General features: G+C 51.1%; 1 protein-coding gene across 1 annotated transcript in view; it reads left to right on the top strand.

Moving 5' to 3' along the window:
- Positions 1-296: 296 nt before the first annotated feature.
- Positions 297-9,669, top strand: part of Edaradd (EDAR associated death domain) — a 42,572-nt gene continuing 33,199 nt past the window's right edge. The window contains exon 1 of the mRNA XM_005365422.2: positions 297-447. Within this exon, the coding sequence (XP_005365479.1) occupies positions 417-447 (31 nt within the window). The 5' untranslated portion in view covers positions 297-416. The remainder of the gene's footprint in view (positions 448-9,669) is intronic.

Genomic DNA, 9,669 nt, shown 5'->3' with positions numbered 1-9,669 from the left:
AAGCCACCCGCGCGCGTGCGGCAGCGGGTGCCAGGCTGGCTGAAAGACCCTTCATCTGCGATTGCGTGTGCCCCCGTGGTGGGACGTGTGCACTAGGCTCTAGGTACGGGCAGGACACGTGCTCTGGGCCCCCCGGGTCCTCTCGTGCCCAACCGCAACCACGGAATCCTCTCCAGAGTTCTGGAGAGACGTTAGCGTGGGGCAGGGGCTTTGCTAATTGCAGGAAGTGAGCACGAGGAAGAAGTGGCAGAGATCAAGAAGAGGAGGGAAGGGAGGAGGAGCAGCAGCCCGACTGCAGAGCTGTAGAGTAGTGCATTGTCACAGCGGAGGTTGGATCTCGGCGGTCCTCCTGTTCTCTGGGGTCCCAGAGGCTGCTCAGCCCCGCTCAGACACTCGTCTGTCCTCTCTCGGTCTTCATGGCTTCTCCGGATGATCCTCTGCGCTCAGGTAAAGTGGCACCGTGCAGCGCCCGCACATGGAGCGTGACCACCAGCTGGGTTCTTCAGATTGAACCTCAGTCACCCCTGGGAGTGTTTCAGGACACCAGCGCCTGTGCCAGATGTGTGCCGGGCTGGATGGGGACAGTGGTGGCACACTGTCCTACCTTTCCCAATCCCACCTCTGTGCTTCCTCCCCTCTGTGAGCGGCAGCTGACCTGCTCGCCTCCTACACACTGCAAGGTGTGCGTGGTCCCTCTCCCCACGCGGAGGCCCAGCCGAGCGCTTTTGTTCTGGGCCACGCGGGTGCCAGGTTGAAACAAGTCAGTCAACCTTTGGCAGAAAAGAACATAGGTTTCTGCATCCCCTCCCGGGCTCTCCCTTGCTCCCCATTCACTTCAAGGGGAAGCCTTCTTGCTTTTCCTTCTTCCTCCCTGGCTCCACTTTGCAGAGAGGGTTTGCTTCTGTGTTTAATAAGTCTTACCTCTCCGAGCTGAGTTCTATAAACTATTATACCCTCCAAAGAGCCAGGAAGGCGAGCCCACCTTCACAGTCTCCACCTGTGGGGGCCCCTAGTCCCATTAGTACATAAAAACGTTGTGCTTTTATACAGTGAGGCCAGCATCTAGATTTTTCTGTCGCTTCTCCCTGCATACATGTAAGTAAAATTCTCTTTAAATTTCATCTTCCAGGAATTCTCTCTGTCCTCCTGCAACCTAGCTAAAAACTTCATGGGTGCTTGTGGGACTTGCAGGATGAATGGATGGTGTGTCCCTCGGAGTGCATTGGGTCTCTCTGGTTTTGTTGAGGTTGGAAGCTCTGACGAGAACTACCCAGAACCAGGTCGGTCTGGACTGCTGGGATAGATGTGACTGCTTGTGTTTCATAGTTCATTTCTCGAGCTGGGGCAGGGACAGAGTTCAGTTGTTCAGCCCCGATTAGCCGCTTGACCTGACTGAGAGGGTACCATGTGTCTGGCAGTGGCCAGAAGATTAAGACCAATGACTACGTTGACATCTTGAAGGACTGATTTGGGGAGGAGGCTGTTTACTGGTGACATCGAAGAAAGAACAAAATTATTCAAGTGTGGCATGGTCAACCGGCTACCAGTTGAAATGAACTGGCCATCCCTCCCATTGTGCGCAAGAACAGAATGGGAAATGAAGGGAACAACCCTCTCATCCTGGTCGTCCTACTCCTAACACTACCCCTTCCTGTGCTGAGAGCCTCGTTGCTAAGATGCCAAGGGGGTGTTTGGGGCTAATTTCAGTCGTAATGGTTCCAGACTTCTTAAATGGTACTGGCGGGGGGGTTTAAAAGATGGAGAGGGAATTCACTGAATGAGGGTACAGGTAACGTTTGCCTGAGCTGCACCCCAGCATCACTGGCACCAGAGACAGTGTGAGTGTGTGTGTGTGTGTGTGTGTGTGTGTGTGTGTGTGTGTGTGTGTAGGGAAGCTGGAAGCCGGTTCAGCAGTGATACGAGTGTAAAAAGCCTCAGGTAAAATGCCTACCAAGCAAGCATGAGGACTTGCGTTCTGATCCCCAGCACTCGTATCAAAAGTCAGGCATGGTGTGGTCCACCTGTAACCTCAGGGTTGGAAGGACTGTTTGAGACAGACAGAGGATAGATTCCAGGAGGTCGCTGACCAACCAGCCAAGGCAGATGGGTGTGTTCCATTTTCAGAGAGACCCTGTCTCAAAGAAAATGTGGAGAGAGGTTAGGGAAATGGCTGTGTGGGTAAACAGTGGCTGCCCAAGTGTTGAGAACCTGGATTCTAATCTGAGTTTAAATTCTCAGCACACACATAAAAACCTAGGCATGACACCCATGCCTGTAACCCTAGGGCTGTGGAGAAGGGGTGGAGACAGGAAGATCCATGGGGCCTGTGGGTCATCAGCTTATCCCCAGGTTCAGGGAGAGGCCCTGTCTCAAGTGGGTAGAGGGTGAGAGAGCAGGGTGCCTGCCATCCTCCTCTGGGCTACGTGCACACATACACAGGTGCATATGCCTGCACACACACGTGTGTATACAATGTGCACGCACACACACACACAGAGACAGAGAGAGAGAGAGAGAGAGAGAGAGAGAGAGAGAGAGAGAGAGAGGACATAGAGTAATTAGTGAAGACACCCTAAGTTGACTTCTGGTCTGTACACACAAAGGAGCACACATGCACATACCCACATGAACATGTGTGTATACCCCCACACAAAGCCGTGTGTATGTATGTGGTGGTAGATAAATGATCTTAGGAGACGGTTACAGTATTATAAGGTTAGTATTGCAGCTATGGTCTTAATTAGCTTGATACATATAGAATAGATGCCCAAAACTGCAGTAAAGGGACCATCAGATCTCTGTATGTGTGGAATGGTATGAACGGAGCATGTCCTGTAGGCAGTCTGTCTCTTACTTCACGAGGTAGAACCCAAACCTCTATGTGAGCTCTTCGGGGAGAGATGAACTGGGGCTCCTCACAAAGGGGAAGGAGGTTTCCTTCAGGGATCCGGTTGGCAGGGAATGGTGAAGATCATATTCGGGCCTGGGAGATTTTAAGAATATCCTTTCCCATCCTGGGAATCTGTCAAATACATGTCTTGACACATGAGCGCTTCCATCCAGACACCCCACCTGGCCCTTCCATTTCTGAAGTGCAAACACAGGTGGTGTCGATGTGTACAACCGGTTGACTGAAAATTTCAGCTCTCCAACTCAGACCACGCTCTTCCTCCTGGCTTTCTGCCCCCACCTCCCGACTGGAGTTTCCACACTGAAGCAGGCTTCCTGTTGACGGTCCTCCAAATGGTGGTCAGAGCAAATTCTTGATCAGTCATATCCGTCACCCTCCTGCTTGGGCTCACTTCTCGACAAATTCTCAGACCCTGGAAGGTTTCTTCTGAGCCATCCATCCTGCTACACCCTTACAGGTCCCTTCAGCACCTTTGGTCGCTTGCTTGGCATGACGGTCACACGGCCACATGTCCACACTGCCTCCTTTCTATCTTTTGAAAACTTTCCTATTCTGTGCCTCCTGCTCTGGCCCCCCAGGGAAGCATGCCAGGAAAGTTCCCTGCACTCTTCCTTCCCGGTCCCTCCTACTTCTCTAGACTTCAAAGACCCAGCCTAGTCCCTGATCACGCACTCAGTTCTCCTGGAACCTTCTTTCCGCTGTTTCTAGATTCCATCTGGCCAGCGTCACTCTCTCCATTGGAAAGTGAGCTCCAGCTAGAACCCGAGTCTGTCTTGCCTGTAGCTCTTCCCTAGCAACCAGGACAGTACTCAGTACACACAAAGCCCTGTGTAAACATATTTTACTTCAGCGAGTGGAGAAGTGAATGGATGGATGGATGACACAGAATTTTAATGAAATTGCTTCAAACTGTGAGAAAAAAAATTCTTCCTGTGTTCGTTCCTGAGGAGTTTATTCATCAAGTGAAGTATGTCAACCAAGTTCACCTTGCAAAGTGAGGGGGAGGGGAGAGACCTGTTCCCTCACACCCATAATGAAGACATAGCTCAGTGGCAGAGTGTACTTGCCTGGTACACATGAGGCCCAAGGTCCAATTCTTAGTCTGCCTCTCCCTCTGTCCCCGTTCCTGCACACATGCGTGTACGCACACACATCATTATGTTGTGTTAACTAAGGTTTTTTAGACTTATTGATTTTTGTCTATGTGTATAAATGTTTTGTCTGCATGTATGTATGTACCTGTGACCTGTGGAGGTCAGAAGAGAGTATCAGACACCCTGGAACTGGAGTTATGGATAACTGTGAGCCACCATGTGGATGCTAGGAACTGAACCTGGGTCCTCTGCAAAAGCAACAAGTGCTCTTAACCACTGAGCCATCTCCCCAGGCCATGAAGTTAACTTGTGTATGTGTATGGGCGTTTTGCCTTCATTTATGGGCACCACTTGTGTGCTTGGCACCCAGAAGCCAGAAGAGGGTGTTGGGTCCTCTGAAACTGGAGTTACAGATGGTTGTGAGCCTCCATGTGAGTGCTGAGAATTGAACCCAGGTCCTTTGGAAGAACAACTGGCACTCTTAACCACTGAACCATCTCTCCAGTTCCCATGAAGCTAATTTAAAAAAAAAGAACTTGCATATTAAGAAACTTCACAAGATGCTTGAGGTCGCAGGGAAGGCAATGGCAGTGATAGTGAGGGGCTATCCGGCCGTCATTCTCGGCCTCCCTCACTGACCTACCACTGTCTGTCAAATGCGACTAAAATCTGGCTGTTCCTGTTTGTTTGGATACCAAGACCTAACAAAGAATGGCCAAGTGAGGAGGTGGATACCCGGTTACCTAAGCACCCTGGTGGCTGAGTACAGTCATGTGACTTTTCCCTCTGTTTCAGGGTCCCATTTTCTCTGCATAACCTGGATATTTTGTGGAAGCCCTTGTCCAGGTCCTAGCCATCAGCCTAGGACTCTAGGAATGTGCTTTTGAAAGTATCTCACCTGTAATCAGCCTCCCTTACCCTCCTGTAGCCCAAATCCTGGGCAAACCACTTCCAGCAGAGCTGGTCCAGCCTGCTATGTCTGCGTGACTACCAAAGCAGAGGGGGTGGGCATCCGTAATTTCCCATCTCCTTCTCTGCGGCATTTCCCAACTTCATTTTATTTTCCTTTTGTTGTAGTACTGGGGGTACTAGAAATGGAACTTGGGATCTTGCTTCTGCTGGCCAAGCGCTTTATCACTGAGCTACACCCCAGTCCTCTGTTTATGTTTTGTTTTGAGGCAGGGTCTCCCTAAGTTACACACCGACCTTGAATTCACTTTGTAGCTCAGCGGGGCCTTCATCTTCCACCTTCCCGCCTCAGCCTTGGATAGCAAGCCTGTGCTACGAGGCCTGCTTTTCTTACTTATGATGCTTCCTAACGTCACTTCTGCGTGTCCCCTCACACCCTCTCAGCTCTTCCCTGATCATTTTGATTCTTGTCACCGGGTCCTCAGGGAAGGCCTTCTCCAAGGACCCCAGAGGAACACACCTGTTTGACACAGGCCCCTTCCCCAGCTAGTTCAGTCACATGACAGGAGGGAAAGAAGCCGTCAATGCCAACGGCAGCCTTTCTGCGGCTTTGAGAGTGTCTGTGATCCTCAAGTTTTGCAGGGAGGAATGAAAACAGCTGTGTGAGAGAAAGTTGGGGGGTTGTTAAAAAAAGAAAGAAAGAAAAGAAGAAAAACAACTTACCTCTGAAATCTCGAGTTCAAAGAGTCGCCTTCAGTTCGGCACTGAACACACAAAGGGCTCCGCTCTTGCCTGGGGAGCTGGGAGCTGAACACGATTTCCTCTTTATTTCCTCTGAACAGACATCTTTGGGGATATTTAAACTTTCTGGGCCAAACTGCTGCTTCGAACCAGAATGTGCTAGGTAAAGGGAGATTGTCACTTTGTCCTTGCTGGAGCCGTGCAGCTGGTTCATCATGCAGAGCCTCCAGGATGCTGAATGCTCCCCTTCAAGCTGACTCTGGATCTCTGGGTTGAGGCTGAGCAGATGAGGGTTTGGACTTAGAGTTGATGTTACAAGGATTAAGGGTTAGGAGAGGGTGAGTATTCTGTAAGTAGGAAGGACAGAAATGGGGAGTGGATTGTGGATGAATAGTATTCGAACCCCCAACACTTCAGAAAACATTATGTTGAAGTCTTCATAGCCAGTTTTTCAGAATGTGACATTTTCTGAAAACAGAGATTTTTTTAAGGTAATCTTGTTAAACTGAGGTCCTAAGAGCGGATCGCTAACCAATTTGAAGATGTCTTCATAGAAAGGGAAAATGGGGCCAGTGACGCGGCTCAGGGGGTGAAGGAGCTCACTGCACAAGCCTGACCTCCTGAGTGTGACCCCCTAAGCCCACATAAAAAGGGAGGACCACTCCTCAAAGCTGTCCTCAGACCTTCACGTCCACACACACACATACATGCACACACACACACACACACACACACACACACACGCACACTAAATAAATAAGTGAAAAGTTTAAAATGAAAAGCGTGATTGAAAATAAACAAATAGGACAAGTCTGGACAGGATGGCGTCCCCAGCTGAGTCTGCCTGGTGAACCAGGCCTAAGCCACTTCTAGAAGCCTCTGGGGCTAGAAACCCAGCAGACTCAAGCCTGCCTCTCTTATGTATCCATGAGCTGGAGCACACGCTGTGGAGAGGGTTCTCATACCCTTCTCAGGATGGTCGCAAGGCTTTCGGTTTTGTCACAGATGGGGTCCTTTCCTCAGCAAGCAGGTGCCAGCAGGGGTTCTCCTCATCCAGGTAATTCTGATACCACCAGGAGGCCGTGGAAGATCTCAAGGGTTGAGCGCCTGCCTGTCCCTATACTGCCACCTCCCCTAAGATTGCATGGCTGTGCTCGTGAGTCTGTGCATCTGACGGTAGGCTGAGGAAAATGTTTACTAACCTTTACTAGTTTTTCTGTTTGTTTCTGTGGTGCTGAGGATGGAACCCAGGGCTCCAGCACAGAGTTATCCTTCCCCTTCCGCCTTTGAAGGGATCTACAAAGGACACACATAAAGAAACAGATGCTCAGAGTGAGGTATGGGCAAAGAAGGGGCATGAGGCTGTGAAGCTCCCTAGCTCCTCTCTGGGTGCCACCACCCAGGTGTTCCCGTGCTCGGCTGACCAGAAATTCCTTAACATAGTCTGTTCTCTCTCTCTCTCTCTCTCTCTCTCTCTCTCTGTCTCTCTCTCTCTCTGTCTCTCTCTCTCTCTTTTAACTGAGATAACTATCTCAAGTAGCCCAGGTCGTCCTCCAGCTAGCTACATAGGATGACCTTGAACTCCAGTCTTCCTGCCCCCACCTCCTGAGTGTTGGGATTATAGTCCTGCACCACTATACAGGGTTTATGTAGTGCTGGAAACTGAACCCAGGGTTTTGTGAACGCTAGCTAGGCAAGCGCTCTACCAGCTGAGCCATCGCTTCCAACTCCTTATTCTAAGTTTATGTGGAGGTTTCGTTGCGGGCTTGATTGAAGCCCCAGTGACCCAGCATGTAGAAAATATGACCCGACAAAGAGGCTTTTCTGCTCTTGGCAGCCAGAGAGGGTCCCAGTGAGGTTTCAGCTCACATCTTCCTGGACCCTCCCCATCCCCTCTCCAATACGGGACCCTTCTCAAACACAGATGAGATGAAGTATCTCAAAGAGTTTTGGATGCACAACCCCCAGGCAGAGGTGGGGGAGGCCCGAGTTGAATGGCCTGCCCGGGAAGGGACTTTGAAACAGGGGCCAAGGAGAGAAAGTGACCAGTGTATGTCAAGATATCACAGAGGCCGTACACTTGTGCAGTGCAGCGTGGATGTGAGGGGAGGAGAAATTGTAACACTCACTTCGGGTGCCAGTGCCAGGGATTTTGTCACTGCGGGGCTCCTGTAGTCACTGTCGCAGACTGATCTACACGTGTGCAGTGCAGCGTGGATGTGAGGGAAGGAGAAATTCTAACTCTGACTTTGGGTGCCAGCGCTGGGGACTTTGTTACTGCGGGGCTCCCGTAGTCACTGTCGCAGACTGATCTGTGAAGGGGACAAAGGTGTTCTTTAGTTGTCACTGTTGAATCTTTTTTTCTATAACCCAGGGTGGCCTGTAACTCCCTGGTCTGAGATGGCCTTGAACTCGTGAACCTTCTGCCTCCATTTCAAGAATGCTGGGAGTACAGATGTGTGCCGTCACAACTGGCTCTCTTTAGCTCCTAGCATTACAGGTTAATGTGGTCCAGAGATCTGGGTGATGGTGTAGCCTGCTCATTCTGATCTGAGTCAGGGTGCCGAGAGCCTGCTGGTACCCTGCCAGAGATCCCCAAGGCTTCACCAGGGAGAACTCTCTAGAAGGTGCTTGTGAGGGCGGGGCATCAGTTACTGCAGTACGCAGCTGCCAGCTGATGTAGGGTGATCTGAACTCGTTTGGGGTGGTGGAGGTATCGCTGGGGAGGGAAACTTGGTCCAACAGTGGGTGACAGCTGGGGGCAGGGGAACGTCCCCATCACCCCAGATAAGAACTACGGGCTATGCCCTCTTTGGGGCTCACATCCCCCTCCTGTTTGTGTTTCAGGCCCCTTGGTGCCCCGCATCCCACCTGGCACTGGATCTTTGCCTGTGGGCTCAACCTGCTGATACCCGGGGCTTGTAAAAACAAACATTTTCAAGCTTTAGATAAATGATTTGATTTTATACTTAATCGTATTGTAAACATTCAACTTCAAGGCCTCCAGGTAAGGCTTGTAGAAAACTTTCTACGTCTAGCTCTGTCTCGGGTAAGCAGGAACAGCCCTCCCCGCTACAGCCTCTTTGGCACACACAACTCTGGGCCTGTGCGAACAAAAGCAGCCGGGCCTGACCTGAAACAGCCGCCAGGAGAAGGCACTGGGTCAGAGGTAGCATGTGGGGCACCACCACGGACCCTGGTCTGTGAACGCGTTTGACGGACAGACGAAGAAGAGCTTAATCTAAAGCCCCATGAGCAGCAAAGGCCAGGGCAGTCAAGTGTTTAGGGTGAAAATAGACTCGACACGCAGAGGCGAGGGTGTAGCTCAGCTCAGAGAGAGTGCCCGACACACATGAGGCCCCAAGTTTCCCCCTCAGCACCTCAGAAACCAGAAACACTCATTGTCCCAGCACAGGGAGGCAGAGGCACGAGGAGCAGAAATTCAAGGCCATTCTCCCCACGGCAAAAGTTCAAGGCCGGCTTGAACTCCAAGGGGGCCTGTCTCAAAAACAAAACAAAAACAATAGCAACAAAGACCTAAGCATGCCTCTTGTGCCGGTTCTCAACACGCCTTTCCCGAGTTTGCTGGGACCTGGTTGTGCTTCAGAAAGCAAACCATCAAAAGCCCTGCTGGCTGGCTGGCCCCTAGGCTGTCCTGGCCCTGCCTTATGGTATCACAGCTGGCAGTGAGGTTCTGAGGAGCAGCTGCCCAGGTGACCACAGCCAGCACAACTAGTGATTATCAGCCATGTGGCATCCAGGGACGGAGAGCCTGGATTTGATCTCACATCCCAGAGGACATCCTAAGGCATAAGCAGCTTAAAGCCCTTCTGATGGCAGCATCTCACCCGAGGGCAGTTAGAGGCCACACCTTAAGGTTTACCCAAGTTTAGCAGACACACAGATGAGGGCCCAGGCCTCGGCCACAACCAACTGTTGCTCTAACATCGCTGCTTGCTGATGCTATGGTGACATTGCTCCTTTCCGGGCCATCACAGCCATTTCCCCGTCTTA

This window comes from Microtus ochrogaster, unplaced genomic scaffold, assembly GCF_000317375.1.
Source record: "Microtus ochrogaster isolate Prairie Vole_2 unplaced genomic scaffold, MicOch1.0 UNK2, whole genome shotgun sequence".
NCBI classification, from domain to species: domain Eukaryota; kingdom Metazoa; phylum Chordata; class Mammalia; order Rodentia; family Cricetidae; genus Microtus; species Microtus ochrogaster.
Note: the sequence above shows the minus strand (reverse complement) of the source record. Positions and strands in the feature narration are given on the sequence as shown.